Here is a 17,207-nt window from a genome sequence, read left to right as displayed (position 1 = left end):
AAGTGAGTGTATAAGAGATGATGTGGTATTAGAGGTAGACTGCGAAATAATGCTTATTTTCTTGTGTGTGTGTGTGTGTGTGTATTTACCTATTTGTATTTACCTATTTGTAGTATACAGAAATTGAGCAATGCTCGTGTTGTCCTGTCTCCATATCCACATTTATCAAGTCTACCTTTACACACATGAATGTTTTTCTCATGCACCACCTCTTTGTCTAAGTCGTTCCAAATATTTAAGAATATACCTAATTGTGATATACACGGAATGTACTATGCTCGTGGGTTTCCGTCGCTGTTTCTCAATAAGTCGAATTTAACTTTAAACTCGTTTATGTTTTTAGACTGGACAATCTCTTTGTCCAGGCTATTCCATAAGTCTATACTTCTGTAAGGAAAGCTATATTTCTTGATATCCTTCAAGCAGCTTGACTTTTTCAATTTCATTCCATGTCCTCTTGTTGCTCTCTTATCCCATACAAACAGATCTTCTTTGTCAATTTTATCTACTCCCACCATGGTCCTGAACACCGCAATCATGTCTCCCCTCTTTCTCCTTTCCTCTAACGAAGGCAAATCCAGTTTTTCCAGCCTCTCTCTGTATGACAGGTCTGTCAGACTGGGGACCTTCTTGGTTGCTGTTCTTTGTATTCTCTCAATCTTGTTTATATCTTTCTTTTTGTGTGGGGACCACACTACCGCTGCATATTCTAACCTGGGGCGGATCATGGCCACTATCAATTTTTTCATCATTTCCTCATCCATATAATGAAATGCTACTCTTATGTTAGTCAAGAGCTTATAAGTCTCTCCAACTATCTTGTTAATGTGCTTTTCTGGTGACAAACTATCTTGGACCAGCACTCCCAAATCTTTCTCTTCTCTCCTTTTTGTGATTAATTCATTACCCAAAAAATAATTCAGTGATGGTCTCCTGGTACTTTTACCCATTTCCAATATTTTACATTTCTTTACATTAAATTTCATTTCCCACGTCCGGCTCCAATTGTGTATCCTATCCAAATCCTCCTGCAGTATTTTACAATCCTCCTCAACCTCTATCTTCCTCAAGATCTTTACATCATCAGCAAACAGACTCGCATAACTGTTCACTCCATCTACCATATCATTTACATAAATCAGGAACATTACTGGCGCCAACACTGAGCCTTGAGGGACTCCACTTGTTACTTCCCTCCATCCAGACATCTTTTCCTTTATTACTGTCCTCATTTGTCTGTCTCTCAAAAAGTCTCTCATCCATTCCAGAAGTTTCCCCTTTAGTCCTCCTATATATTCTAGTTTCCACATTAGTCTCTTATGAGGTACCTTGTCAAAGGCCTTCTCTAAGTCTAAGTACACACAATCCACCCAACCATCTCTCTCCTGTACCACATCAATCGCTCTTGAGTAAAAGCTCAACAAGTTTGAAACACATGACCTTCCACTTCTGAATCCAAACTGACATTCAGCCAAAATATTCATCTCTTCCAGATATTTTATCCATCTGTCTTTCAGGATTCTCTCACACAATTTTGCGACCATGCTGGTTAGAGACACTGGTCTATAATTCAGGGGTTCTTCCCTGTTTCCTCCCTTGTAAATTGGTACCACATTTGCCCTCTTCCATTCTTTTGGCACTTTCCCCTCTTCCAGTGAGCATACAATTAAGCTGTGAATTTTATCCGCCAGTTGTTCTCTGCATTCCTTCAGTACCCAATTAGAAATTCCATCAGGTCCTGGGGCTTTCCTTACATCTTGAGTTTCCAGTAATTTATACACTTCCTGCACCTCCACTTTTATATCTTTCATCACCGGAACATTTCTAATCACTCCCTCCCCTTCCACAAGCTCCTTTTCTTTAGTGAAAACTGACTGGAAACGTTTGTTCATTATTTCTGCTTGCATTGCCGCATCATTAAAGACCTCTCCATCTACTTTCAGCTTGGTGATTCCTTCCTTTTGTTTCAGTTTGCCATTAACAAATCTATAAAACAGTTTGGGTTCATCCTTGCATTTGTCAATTATACCTTTTTCAAAATTCCTTTCTTCTTCCCTACGTATTCTTGTGTATTCGTTTCTTGTTCTTTTATATTCTTCCTTTGTTCTGTCGTTACCTCTCTTTCTCCAATTGTTCCACGCCTTATCTCTCTCTTTTTGGCTATCATACACCTTCTATTAAACCACTCCTTTTTCCTGTTTTCTTTCCCTCTTACTCTTGGTACAAATTTTTCCACTCCCAAATTATAGAGGTCTAGAAAGATATCCCACTTCCTCTGTATCTCTCTTGTTTCTCTGAATTTTCTCCAATCCGCATTTTCAAAAAAGTTTCTCAATCCTGTAAAATTTGCTTTGCCAAAGTTGTATCTTCCCTGTCTATGAAGCCCGTCTCTTGGCTCGACGTTTCCTATTAACATCTGGAACTCAATGACCACGTGATCACTTTTTCCCAAAGGACAGAGATATTCCAATGATTCTATTACATCAGGTTCTTTGGTGAACAGTAAATCTAACCTTGCTGGTGTGTCCTCACCTCGAAACCGTGTCTCTTCTTTGACCCACTGCGTCATCACATTATTCATTATTATATTTAATAACATAGTACCCCACGAATCCTCGCCGCCTCCCGAGTACCATTCCTCCCAGTTCACCTCTTTACAATTAAAGTCACCCACCAAAATTATATTATTGCTTTTCTCAATTATTTTTTGCAAGTAGCTAGCCATATCTGACAACATCTCATGGTATTCGTCATCCTTCCATGCTCTCGTCTTTGGGGGAACATACACTACCGCCATATCTCTCTTAACATTCTCTCCAGTTTCTAATTTCATATATATCACTTCAGCCCTGCCTTCTCCCATTTCCACAGTATCTACATTTATGTTGTTCTTCACTGCTATCATCACTCCTCCTCCCTTTTTTTCTTTTCTGTCTTTTCTCCACAGTTTGTATTTACCATCTCCCAAATGAACATCAATATCTTCTCTTAATTTGGTCTCTACAAAGCACATGACATCAGGTTCATGTTCTCTCAAGAAGTCATTAATTTCGATCCTTGTCGATATGAAACCATCAACATTAGTATATATCACCTTCAAATTATTTTTGACATTATTAATACCCTCTTCTCTCCTACTCTCTGTCCGTACCACTTCCTCAACTTCTGATCTTTCACAACCATCCCCCTAATTTCCTTCACTTCTATTTCCTTAAATACCATTTCCTTACTTTCATATCCAATACTCTCCAAAAAAAAGTATTACGTTCTTCCTCTGTCCTCTTATCATTTTTTTCCTTTACTTCTTCCTTTAATGATTTTAAAGCTTCTCTTTCTTCTTCATTCAGATCTTTTCTTATTATAATATTTTCCATCCCCCGCCTCTTTGCTTAATTTCCAGGTCACTTTAAGTATCTCATTTATTACACTTTCTGATGTAAACTTGACTCTCATTGGTCTTGTTTCCCCTTTCTTATAAGGCCCTATCCTCCTTACTTCCTCAATTTCTTTTACCCACTTGTTTCCTTCGGGGTCAATCTTGCCTAATATTCCTCTCACCATGTTCGTGTCTCTCTCGAGTCTTGCGAACCTAACCTTTCTTCCTCTTCCCTGTTTCCAAATACTATCACACATCTGTTCCTTTCTACAGTTTCTCTCACTATTTTCTCTTTTTTCTTCAGTATTTTCACTACATTTTCTTCCATTTCTTTCTTGTTCATTTCCCTTTCTTCCTGGATGATCTCTCTTAAGCTGACCACTTCTTTCTGTTCTTCCTCTACGTGTGCCCACTTTGCCTTGTGTTCTTCTAGTACATTACTCACCTTCTCCGTTTTATTAGTACTCTCTTCAAGTTTCCTCCTCAGTTCAACATTTTCCCGCTTCAAATTCTTAATCTCTTCATTGGCTGTTTCGTTGGACTGGATTAGACTCTGTATGGTGGTTTCCGTATTTCCTGACACATCCTTTATCACTAGATTCTCTACTTTTTTTTCGAGTTCACTAATCCTCATAATTAATGTTTTCACTAGGTCCATGACATTAGTATTAGCATCAAATCCTTGAAATTCCATTCCCTCATTGTTTACATTTTCGGCCATCTTTAACGTACCGATCAAGTACCTAAACAGCTGTTACCAATAAGCCACAAACATTCATGTATACTATTGCCAACAAATCTTTACATTTTTGGTAGTCTACCAACTTTCATTATTTTAAATTTAAAGAAAGACCCTAGGAGACAGGACAGACAAAATTCCTGAAACTACTCAAGGTCAGGAGCGATGCCTGGGACGTCCTCTCTCTCCGGCTGTGTGTGTGTGTGTGTGTGTGTGTGTGTGTGTGTGTGTGTGTGTGTGTGTGTGTGTGTTGGGAAGAGCATATGGAAATTGTCAGATGTGGAATGGTTGATCTAGCTGGTGAGTCTCTTGAGTATGTGAAAGAGCTTTGTTACCTGGGAGATATGTGCAGGAGATGGGGCTGGAGCTGACTTTGTGGCTGGAGTGAGGAGTGGTTGGAAGAAGTTCAGGGAGCTGTTGCCACTCCTGACATCGCTCCATGCTTAGGGATCTTTGTGGCATGCGCTAGGAGTGTTATGCTGTATGGTAGTTAGACCTGGGCAGTAAAGGAAGAGAATATTCATAGGCTCAAACGTATAGAAATGACAGTGATTAGGTGGAGGTGCAGTGTGTCCTTGAATACAAGGCTCGGGGGTGGGGGGCTAAGTTTACAGTGAAAGAGTTGAGAGGAAGGATGGGACTTGAGTGTATTGGTGTTGTGATGAAGAGAGGTAGATTGGGATGGTTTGGGCATGTGGAGAGGATGGGGGATGGCAGTTGGATGCAGAGAGAGGGAAGTGGGAATGCTGGGGGTAGGGTTGTGAGAGGCAGACCGAAAAAGACCTGGGATGATGTCAGAGATTGTTGCCTCAGGGATAAGGGACTGAATAGGAAGACTGCCAGAAATTGAGCAGCACAGAGAGGTGCCATTAGGTGGCCAAGGCCAACACATGCAAGCATGTTGGAGCCTTTATAAATGAAATAAAACGAAGTAGTCACGCTTCAGTATGGGATGGGTTTACAGTAGGTAATCAAAACCCATTGCATAATGATTTATTGTATAGATATAACATGGGTACAGTGGAGGTAGGGAGAGAGGCCTATGACCTTAAAGAAGGAAAAAAAATATATATGTCCTTGGCCAGTCTGGGTCTTTACCAAGGGTCCTTGAGGCTGGGAGACAGTTGGAGGGCCTGGACAATCACTCCAGGTCTTCAAGAGGAGGTGAAGAGAGATGGGGAGAGCAATGAGGCCAAGGGTGAATGATGTGATTAGGGCAAGGGAGAACATGGGGTGTGGCGGCAGGACAGCGTGGTGGTGTGGCAGCGGGGCAGAATGGCGGTATGGTGGAGAGGCAGCATAAGGGAGTGCCAGATGGCGATGAAGACGAGACAGACATGACAGAGGCAGGTGATGTTTGTGCTTTTATCTCAGATAATGAAGGTAATGGAGAGAGTTCTAGAAGGTATGATTAGAGAGAGAGTGAATATTGATGAGGTGTAGTTTGGGTTTATGCCAGGCAGGGGGGGGCCACTGATGCCATATTCATTGTTCGACAGCTTCAGGAAAAATATACCTGTATAGGAAAGAAAAGGGAGCTGTACTTTGTTTTTTGATTTGGAGAAGGCCTTTGACAGAGTCCCTAGAGAGGTGATGAAGTGGGCAATGAGAAAGCTTGGGATCAAGGAGTGGCTGGTTAGGGTGGTTATGGCTGTGTATGTGGGTGCTCACACCCAGGTAAGAGTGAATGGAGATTTGAGTGATGAGTTTCCTGTGAATGTTGGTGTGAATCAGGGGTCAGTTTTGAGTCCCTTGTTGTTTATTATGGTACTCGAAGCCCTCGTGTGACTTCAGAAATGGACTCCTGTTGGAGATGTTGTATGCAGATGATTTGGTGTTGATTGCAGAGAATGAAAGGGAGGCAGAAGAAAGATTTAGGAGGTGGAGAGATGGAATGGGGCACAAGGGCTTAAGAGTAAATGTAGCTAAAACAAAAATGATGATATCTAGGGTTGGTGGCAGTACTGTCAAAGAAGAGGGAGAGTAGCCATGTGCAATTAGCCACAAGGGCATGGGAAGTAATTCCATCTTGTGCAATGATTGTGATAAGTGGGTGCATAAGAGATGTAGTGGTATTAGAGGTAGACTACGAGATAATGCTGATTTATGTGTGCGGCGTGTCGGGGAGAGCAGGTGGAGGTAGTTTGGTGTAAGGATTGAACTTACTGGTTAGTTTCATGAGTGTGTGGAAGAGTTTTGTTATTTGGGAGACATGTTATGTGCTGGAGATGGGGCTGGAGCTAGCTCTGTGGCTAGGGTGAGAAGTGGTTGAAAGAAGTTCAGGGAGCTGTTGCCTCTCCTGTCATTGAGAGGGCTCTCCATACTTACTAAGGAATCTTTGTATGTAGCATGTTTTAGGAATGTAATACTGTATAGTAGTGAGACCTGGGCAGTAAAGGAAGAGGATAATCGCAGGCTCAGACATACACTAATGACATTGGTTAGGTGGATGTGCAGTGCGTCCATGCGTGCAAGGCCTGGGGGGGGCTGGGTTTACGATGAAAGAGTTGAGAGGTAGGATGGGACTGGAGTGTATTGGTGTTGTGATGAGGAGAGGTAGATTGAGGTGATTTGGGCATGTGGAGAGGATGGGGGATGATAATTGGGTGCAGAAAGTGAGAAGTGTTAATGTAGGAGGGGTGGGGTTGCAAGGGGTAGACCGAAAAAGATGTTGGACGAGGTCATTAACTGTGACTTCAGGGTTAAGGGACTGAACAGGAAGGCTGCCATAGATTGAGCAGCATGGAAAGCCGTCATTGGGTAACCAAGGCCGACGCATGCAAGCATGTTGTAGCCTTCAAAAATGAAACGAACCACTCGATGGCCTTGTCTCTTGGCACTAGTGGCAAGGGAGGAGGAGGCAGAGGAGATGATGGTCTGCCATGCTGCCTTTTGCTTAGTTGTCAGGAGCTCCCAGTACAGCCTTAAGTGTTGTTCAGTGCTGTGCGTTGCTGCATCACTCCTCGCTTTTATAGAGTCCTTGTCCAGGATGTATGAAAATTCCTTGTCCATCATTGCTGGGAACTTTTTTAACCTGTGGACTGCACCATACCTCACGTGGGAGTGTACCAGCAAGCTGCAGCATACCTCGTATGAGCGAGATTTTCAGCAATGAGCCACAAAAATTGTGATCAGCACAACACAAAATTTATAGGGTATTAGGGTAACTGGTATCATTCCTACTATCTTGAGCCCAGTTGCTTAGTAGCACTGGCAACAGACCCAAAGCACACACTGCGTAACGCATTTCAACAATGTTATCGCCCCATGAAAGGCAGTCTTGGATCAGAAATGTTTAGAATAACATAAAATCTAATGTAAGGTCAATAGGAGGTAATGGAGCAGAAGTTGGGTGGTAAATAATGGGTGTAAAATTAGTGCGCTTAGCTCGTATTGGAGCATGCTGAGTGAACTGACAATCCACCTGACCTCGTCGGAGCATAGTTTTCGTGTTCCTGATGGCTTTGCTGGGAAAGCTAAGTAAATACTGTACTCACCACATCATTAGCAATACTATACCAACTCACTGGTATGATTACATCCAGCTAAAGTAGTATATTTAAAGTGGAAAAACATTCATAATGAAAACTGACCTCAAAGCATGGTTTTCACGTCCCTGTCAGAAATGCAAATTTTGACAATTGTTTCTCCAGAACTACGCTGATATAAAAAAAAAAAAAAATCTGTGGGTAGCTGCACATTGCAGTTTCGTAGCCACTGCACTACATTTCACAGAAATCTGTAATAGTGACCAAATTGCATGACGCTGCATCGTGAGGGATGTTGCACAGCCCCTTGCCACAGCCCATGGGTTAAGGTCTTGTGCGTCGAGAACACCAACAAGTTCGTCCTCCCTGCTGTCCTCACCACCTTCATGTTCCTCTGCTACCTGTTTCCTTAGCTCAGTGAGCTCCTCTGTGTCCAGGACCTCTTGCATATCTTCTTTGTCAACCTCCTCATAGTCTGCCTTGTGCGAGAGGTCAAAGATGTCACGATGGATGGTCTCCACCACTGTGAACCACGTGAAGGAGTGCACACATTCTGGTCATACATTGCATCATATGGCACTCACTGTGCTTGACTGCACCTCCCTCCATGCAGCCGTGATATTGTCAGTGACGTACTTGATATATTTCTTCCAAAACCTTTGCACTGTGTTAGTCACCCCAGCATCACTCGGCCTCACCATTAGCTCCATGGTGTGGGGAAGGTAATAGTAGGCCTTGAATGTGGCAGTGATGCCCTGGGCCATTAGCTGGAGCAGTGATGTTGTGATGGGGGCAGGTAGACTGCTTTGTTAATATCCACCCAATCCTCCGTATCCTCAGGGTAGCATTGTCAACCAGCAGGAGGAAATGGTTGGCCAGATTGCTGTGGCTAGCATAGTCACACAGGCAAGGGGACAGGTATCCTTCCATGTAAGAGCAACTGAGTGTGGATGTCAGCCTTGCCCTAGAGTTACTCTTTCAAATAACCCCAAGGTTTTCTTCATGTTCCTTGTCCGTGCTTAGGGTTCTCCCAACAATGAATGAGGAGGGGTTTGAGCTTAAGGTATCCTCTTGCACTTGCACCGAGGAGGAGGAGGAGGAGGGTGAAGCAGTCCTTGGCTGCCTTAAATCCTGGCACACATCATTCTTCTTTGCCTATATAGGTTTTTCAGGAGATATATTTCCAAAAAAGGCCCATCACATTGAAATTCAGGACCTGTGTTGAAGAGTATCCTTCATCCTCTATGATTGTCTTCAGCTTCGCTGGGAAGGCCATAGCCATCATGTGGTCTGGACTAGCAGCATCTCCATGCATGGTCACATGTCCAAGGCCAGCACGGGTCTTGAAGCACTCAGACCAACTCATGCAGGCCTTAACTCCTCCATGACATCCATTCCTTTCATGTCCCTGGATCCTTCCACAGATTAAGAGCCTTGGTACAAATAAAACTGCAATGGAGGGACCACTTCACTCACTTAAGCTCATTAACCCACAGCACTAGGAGATGCTCCATCTCTTCCACAATGGGTTCCTTACTTTTGGTCAAGCACTTAGTCAGGGTAGGTGCATTCTGTGATGCTGCTAGGAGAGCATCATGTTTTTAAATTACGATAGAGACTGTGGACTGGGCAGCTTTAGGGCTCCAAGGATCCTGCTCGCTCCCTACCCCTCCTTTTGGTTCTTAACAATGTCAAATTTCACATCAGGGGAAAGGCTATGCCTTACCCCTTTAGCCTTGCCCTCGTCAGCATCAGTAACACCATGCTTTCCACTGGGGGTAGCACCAGACATGATTTCTGAGTCATAGGTTTCAGTTATTTCATACACTAAAAGTTCTCTCCACCTATTATTGCACACATTCGTTGTGTACTTGCACCATTATTTGGCAGTAGCAATGGTGTTTCAGTGACCATGCACACACGAGATGGTTAAGTAACTCAAAGAACCCAAGGGAGATGGTCACAGGTGCGGGACACATGAGTGAATGAATGAGTGAAATGGAGCCTTCAGGAGGATGACATGGAGGAGGCCACGTGCATGGAGGCCTAAGATAGGGGTCCTATGCATGTAAACACTTGGCAGCCATCTTTTTCAGATGTCTGACTGTTGACTTGCATGAGTCACTGTATTCACACGAGATTGTCGTAAGCGGTGATCACAATTATCGTGTAAGCAATTTTAGGTATTACTGTATTTTGATGAAATTGGGTATAACTTTCACATCATTGTTTCTGTTGATTTATCACATACTGAGGAAACACATACAGTAATGAGATGTGGTTGTACTTTGTGAGGTAAATGTATAAACAAGAGCAGTGCACCATGTCCTCAGCTCCCTGAGTCTGGTATAACTCTTCCCCTCTTGAAATTCTAGTATTCTGTTCATCTCTCCCTTATGATTGCTTAGTTGTATGAAGAGATTGACACTAGAATGTGTTTCTGTTCATAAGAAAGTGCAATGAAAAGGAAGTGGGGCCGAAACATTTCTTATTTTACTATTGAGCAATGGGAAATAAGCTGCATAATACAAAAAACTCCGTTTAGTTAAAGTAAATGAACTATAAATGGTGTTAAGTTGCAGAAAAACCTCTTCCTTGGGGTGCCTTCTTAGAGGAAATGCTTTTTTAATCCACAAAAGGAACTTAAACCTACCAAGTATACCATTAATGGTATACTGACTCAAAGTGAAAATGTTGCAACAGCTGCTGCACTAGTGGAAACTTGGTGGTAACATTTCTTGTCTCTTACCTGGCAGGCCTTGCTGAAAATTGTGGGTGTTATAGATGAGAGATAATGTATATAAATGAGGCACAGTAGACTATCAATCTAATGTATGGCTCTTATTTCCAGATTGGGTTTAATGCCGAGCATAGTTGGTAAGTGTTTTCGCTGATATGGGGTTGGTTCAGTGGATTAATTATTTTTTGTCAAGTAATTGAATGGCATGCCATAGTTGCTTTTTTAGGAATTTGAAGTTGTGTAATAGTAATTACAGTCCAGCAGAATTTGTTTGCTTTTCTTGTATTACGTATAATATCATTTACCTCCTGAATTATAGTTTCTCAGAGTTTAATGCCTTAGTAGCTTAGCATTCCAAGCCATGCCTAGAATAGGCAATCTTATTACCTAATAGCTTTGACAGAAAATGAAATCATGTGTGTTGAAAAACATCAGCTAGGCACTCAGAAAGCTCAGTGGTCTTCTCCTTTCCCAGTAATTGTCTTTTGTATGGTGATTTACAGCACACCAACATCATATAATCATTATTTATTGCCAGTATGAATCCCATGCCTACCTCCCCCCTCCCCCTTTTTTTTTTTCTTTTCTTACCAGCTGTCATGTGCAAGAGTTAACCAATACTCTCTTCTTCATAAACAGTATGTAGCTGGTTAGCTCTAGAACTGCCTTCCTCTGCATTTCCCACTGCCTAATGTCCGTTTGTTAAAAAGCAATGTGTCCAGGCACATAGTCTTGATTTTGGGGGGGAAGGGTAGCTTGATTTTGCAGGCTCCCAGCCCATATCTAATTCTTTTTTACATAAAAAAAAAATAATGCTCTGCTTTTTTTTTTTTTTTTTTTTTTTTTTTTTTTTTTTCTGGGGTATTCACTTCATTTGCCACCTGCAACTTTATTTGCCTTTGATCTTTGACCTTTGGTCCATTTTGGATACTGTTTGACAAGAGTATTTGTGATGCTTTAAGCATTTCTTTTAGGGCAGATGCTTGTCTTTGTCACTTTCTCTCTCTTTTCCTTTCTTTGTTTACTTTGTATTCCTTCCCTTTTGTCAAATCTAAGCCATCTAGCATTTGTTTTAGGGGTTAATATATGTTTGCTCCTAATTTAGACCATTTCTGACTTGTCTACTTCTTTGGGGCAGGTTGGGCTTGTGTTCCTTTTTTTTTTCTCTCTCTCTCTCTGGCTGTTTTTGGCCATTGTGGGCTTCATCTCCCCCCCCCCCTCCTTTTTTAATGTGAATCAGGTTGGGGATATTTTTTTTTTTTTTTTTTTTTTTTTTTACCAATGATTTACAGTTGGTTTATTTTTGCTTATTGTTCCCTTATTTTGCTGTAGACTGAGAGGGGGATAATAACAATAATAATGTGGTCTTTGTTCATCAGAAACACAAGTTCATCCTGTTCTGTGACATGTCCGTATATATATGGACAAACCAATAGTGTCAAAATTGTCAAGTCCATATATACATGGACTAACTCATAGTACCATAAATTGCCAAGTTCATATACAGTACATATATATATATATATATTTATATATCCATCATCCAATTCTACGTTGCCCCATGAGGAGTGTAGAAGCCTGGGGCTAGGCAATTCGGTCCTGACATTTAAGATGAGAGTGACCAGCCTCACTCATCCCTGAGTGGCATTACATGAGCAATAACCCCAACCACCCCATGGATGTAAACCGTCACCGGCTCAATCCAATTGGAGCTTTGTAATTACCCACTAAACCACCAGGCGCCATAATTTGGTTATATGGTTACCACCCAGCATAGTAAATGGTTTCCTGGTGTACAGGAAACCATTAGGCTTGTTACTCAATTTAAAGTCACCCACAGGCAGAACGAAGAGATAAGTAATCCCTTTAATATCCGGACGCCCAATAACCGGACTCCCCAATGTCCGAACATTTTGGGCCCAGGCCTTTGCCCCCACACACACACACACACACACACACACACACACACACACACACACACACACACAAAATCCAACCGTACTTTGAACTTACAGCTGTGTTTACATGTGGCCCATTGCTTCCTCCCCTCCCCAGTTACCGCCTAGCAACCATCCTGACTAGACACTCATCGCAGTGGGTGCTGCACGTGCTCGTTTTTGTGAATAAACAGTGAATAAACTGTAAACAGTGAATAAACTGCAATACCTCGCCACTCCATCATCCACTCACTTGATGTAGTGCTGCCTACTTCTTCTTTAGCCTGTATAATTCTTTTTCTGTGCCTGCCCTCCTCTCTTCCTATTTCTCCCATCTTTCCTGTCACTTCTTATTGCTTTTCTTTTCCTTTACAGGTGGCTTTACATTGAGTGACAAGCCAAATGGTTTCCTGTAAGCCAAGAAACCATTTACAACGCTGGGTGGTAACCATATAACCAAACATACGTGCTCCCTACGTGTCAACAAGTGGGTTGGTGGAGGGTTAGTGCCCCCCACCGTAAAACAAATAACTCAGAGTCAAATGGCCACCCCTTATGGGATTATGACATCTGGCAATAGCTAGATAGATAGAATAATGTGAAAATATTGTAAAAAAGATTTGTGTTGTACGACATAAGAAAAAAAAAAAACGTGGTTCGTGTAAGTCAGTCATATATTACGTATGGCCATAATAAAATGAGAGATATTTTTGCTCATATGTCTGAATTCACTGTAAACAAGGAATAAGCAAGAAGTTATGGGGAGTACGGTACATCCAGGCAGGCAGAGAAGTGCCGAAAAAAGTGAATTTTGGTGACTTGTTTTCCCCTCCACCCCCCATTGTTGATTGCCTACCTACCGGTTTTTTGATAATGTCATTGCTTAGCCAAAGGTTTGTACTTTCATCTCCTGTTTAGTTTTTGACTCTAGGTTAAGTAGTTTTTTTGGGGGGGCAAATATTTGATAACAGGGCAAAAATCGCTGATTATCCTAGGCTGGGAGGGTAAGCGGCTGAGCCCTGAAACCGGGGTTAAGGGGCAGCTCAAGGCCTTTCTCTTTTCAAGAAGCTGTGATCTGGGGAGAGGTGCTGTGATAGACAGTTATAATATATAATTCCAGCCCTTCCTACTGATCATGTTTGCAGTGTATGACAGTGATATCACAATTTTTCTGCTTCATTTCCTGCTCTAACTCCTTTAATATTCATACTTCTGGACATACAGGTATACCTCGATATACGATACCCCAGCTTAGTGATAGGGGTAGAAATACCATCATACCCTGCTGGATGATGGCCGCACCCCGGTTTAACGATGGGCCCTCCGAGGTCGCGTCCACAGGCGATACGCCAAAATTTTGAATTGCATGTTCCCATGGCCAGCTGAGCCCGCCTGCCTCCCAGGATGTGCAGAAACACTCATGCAGCCCCCACAGCCATCGCTGACCCCACGCTCACCCATATTGTTCTTCTTACACCACCCATCTCTGAGTGAGGAACTCTCTTATGCTCTCCTAGCCTGCATCGTGTTGCATCACCAACATTACACAAGCTGCTATCGTAGTGCATCATAACTGAGTACGAGCAGTGCCGTGAGTAGAGCAGTGATAGTAATCGAGTGTGGAGTGTGATTTTGTTTGATTTTTGGCCTAAATAAGTGTGCTCATGTCTGGTAAGGACACTGCATGTGGTGGGGTTAGCGTTGGTGCTAGTGGTGACCCTAGCCAGGGTGGTAAGCGGCCTGCTAATGTTGGTGCTGGTGATGTTCCTGTGAAGCGTGTTTGTAAAATTGTGTCTCTGGAAGCACCATGACAAAGGCGAGGGTGCGTGTGCCATCGCCTCGGCTCTTTACCTGGCCCAGTCGACTGTCTCCTCTATTATCAAGAAGGGGGAGACCATTAAGGCTGCTGCTCAGGAGGTTGCAACCTTAACCACCTCCTATATCACCCGCTGAGAGAGCCTGTGATGGAGGAGCTGGAGCAGACCATAACAGGAGGAAGGCACCCATGAGTCAGGCAATCATTTGCACCGAGGCTCTCTCACTATGGGATGAAATTAAGTTGAGGCTGAATCTTGATGATAGTGAGCCATTTAAGGGTAGCCATGGGTGGTTTGATCACATGAAGAGGCACGCTAATCCGCACCACGTAAAGATGTACGGTGAGACGGCGAGTGCAGATACGGTGGCAGCGGCAGCGTTTCCAGAGGTGAAACGCTTCATCGTGGAGGGTGGCTACAGTGCAAGGCAGGTGTTGAATTTTGACAAGACTGGGCTCTTTTGGAAGAGAATGCCCTCAAAGACATTCTTTGCAACGGAGGAAAAGTCTACACTAGGGTTCAAGGCCTCAAATAACCGGCTTACATTGCTGCTGGGGGGCAACTCTGAGAGCGACCAAGTTGAAGCCACTCCTTGCCTACCGCTCCGAGAACCCTAAGGCTCTGGTGGGATATGTGAAAGAAAAAACTGGGGTGATTTGGAAGTCCAACAAGTAGGCCTGGCTGACTTCCGACATCTGTTCGTCATATTTCCACTTGTACCTCTCTCGTGTCTTGAAGAGGCTCCAGGGAGAATATGGCAAACAGATTTTTCATGATGGTAGACAACGCGCCTAACCACCCTTCCGCAATGAAGGAGTGGGCAAGCAACATTGAAGTGGTACTCCTGCCCCGCAACACCATGTCATTGTTGCAACCCATGGATGAAGGGGTGATCCTGACATTTAAGGTGTAATACCTCTGTCACACACTGCAGCATTTGGTGAGGGCCTGTGACAGCGACAACAAGACAACAGTGCAAATGTTCAGGAAAGGGTACAATATATGCCACATCATAGAGAGCAGCATGGCATGAAGTTAGCTAGCCCACCATGAACAGTGTGTGGCGGAAGCTGTGGCCGGAGTTTATACACTTCTTCACCGGGCTCCGTGAGGGTGTGCAAGCTCCCCGGGTGCAGCATGTTTGGTAGGAAATTGTTCAACTGTCACACGTGGTGGGCTTTGGGAAGGTCGAAGAGGAGGATGTGGAGGAGGTCCTGGAAAGCCACAGGGAGGAGCTCAGCAATGAGGAGCTCCTCAATATGGAGATTCAGCGAGCGCACCAGGAGGTACAGGAGGAGGAGGTCGTGCCTGAAGTGCGAGCCCTCATTGTGAAAATTCAGAGGGAGATGGTGACCAAGCTGGACGAGATCATCTTGAACACCACCTCTCCTCCTCTAAACCTCACCTCTTTTTTACCAAGACTCAGCTGTCTGAGGCAACTAACAGCAAACCCTTTTCTGTATCCTCCTACTTTCTCTATACTCATTTCAAAGCCAAAGGTGGATGTTGTGTATACGTACGCAATGACCTGTTGTGCTTTCGTGTTCCTGAACTTGATTCTTCTGAATTCTCTACTCTCAGGCTTCGGCTCTCCTGTCATTCTTTGACTATATATATGTGCGCCATTTAGTTATCTCCTACTTCTAGTGACTATCAAAAATTCGTTGACTATCTTACTTCTATGATGGAACACATTCTATCCATTTCTCCATTCTCTGAAAAGTCCATTCTAGGTGATTTCAATGTTCACCACCACCTTTGGCTCTCCTCTCCTTTCACTGATCCACCTGGTGAACAAGCCTACATCTTTTCTGTCCTTAATGACCTAGAGCAGCCTGTACAGCACCCTACCTGTATCCCTGACCACCTTGGAGAGAGCTCCAGTTTATTTGACCTCTACCTTACAACTAATCCTTTTGCGTACACTGTTAATCTTTTCTCTCCGTTGGGCTCCTTCGATCATAACCTTGCTACCTTAACCTGTCCTATCACTCCGGTACGGCCTGTGGACCCTCCAAAGAAATGTCTGTGGCACTTTGGAGCTGCTGATTGGGAGGCCCTCAGGCAGTACTTCTTCGATTTTCCCTGGAATGATTTTTGCTTCCATGGCCGGGAGCCATCAGAGTGTGCCTTGTGCATTATGGGGGTTATTCTGTCGGGTATGGAAGCATACATTCCTTTCTCATATCCTTTGAGTAATGCAAGAAAGCCTTGGTTTAATCACGCTTGTTCTGATGCTGTCCGCAACAAGGAGAGGGCCTATAAAAAGTACCGGAGCCAACCCACCCCTGAATCACATCTTTTCTATGTTTTTGCCCGGAATCATGCTAAATCTGTTCTTCGCTTTGCTAAAAATGATTTAATCTGTACTAAATGCTCTCAACTCTCCAACTCTAATTCTTCCCGTTCCTTTAGGCACCTTGCCAAAAACCTCTCTAACAACTTTATCTCATCATCCTTCCCTCCTCTTTTCTACTCTGATGGCTGTGTAGCTATTTCTTCTACTGATAAAGCAGATCTCTTCGCCCAGACTTTCTCCTCCAATTCCACATTAGACGATTCCGGTGCTGTTCCTCCATCACTTCCTCCCTCTTACTTCCTCATGGCTGGCATTAAAATTTTTTCAGCTGATGTATTTTCTGCCATCACTGGTCTCAATACTAGCAAGGCATATGGGCTTGATGGAGTCCCTCCTGTTTTCCTCAAGAACTGTGCTTCTGTGCTTACACCCTGCCTAGGTAAACTCTTTTGCCTTTGTCTATCAACTTGTACCTTTCCTTCTTGCTGGAATTTTGCTCTCATTCAGCCAGTCCCAAAGAAGGGTGACCATTCCCAACCCTCTAACTATCGTCCAATTGCTTTAACATCGTGTGTCTTGAAAGTTTTTGAGTCAATTCTTAACAGAAAAATTTTAAAGCATATTTCTTATCACAACCTTCTTTCTGATCGTCAGTATGGGTTCTGTCAGGGACGCTCCACTGGCGAACTTCTCACTTACCTTTCAGACTCCTGGTCATCCTCTTTTTGGGACTTTGGCGAACGCTTTGCCATTGCACATGACATCTCAGAGGCTTTCGATCGAGTCTTTAATTTTCAAACTGCCCTCTTAC

At 43.3% G+C, this 17,207-nt stretch overlaps 1 protein-coding gene across 1 annotated transcript in view; it reads left to right on the top strand.

Annotated features, from left to right (window-relative positions):
• Positions 1-17,207, top strand: part of whd (carnitine O-palmitoyltransferase whd) — a 454,516-nt gene that overhangs the window by 220,819 nt on the left and 216,490 nt on the right. Inside the window, exon 10 of the mRNA XM_080283386.1 lies at positions 10,455-10,480. Within this exon, the coding sequence (XP_080139512.1) occupies positions 10,455-10,480 (26 nt within the window). The remainder of the gene's footprint in view (positions 1-10,454; positions 10,481-17,207) is intronic.

The sequence above is a fragment of the Coenobita brevimanus genome, chromosome 97 (genome assembly GCF_032717465.1).
Source record: "Coenobita brevimanus isolate Jiangsu-jjx chromosome 97, ASM3271746v2, whole genome shotgun sequence".
Classification (NCBI taxonomy): domain Eukaryota; kingdom Metazoa; phylum Arthropoda; class Malacostraca; order Decapoda; family Coenobitidae; genus Coenobita; species Coenobita brevimanus.
This window is presented reverse-complemented; position numbering and strand designations above follow the sequence as displayed.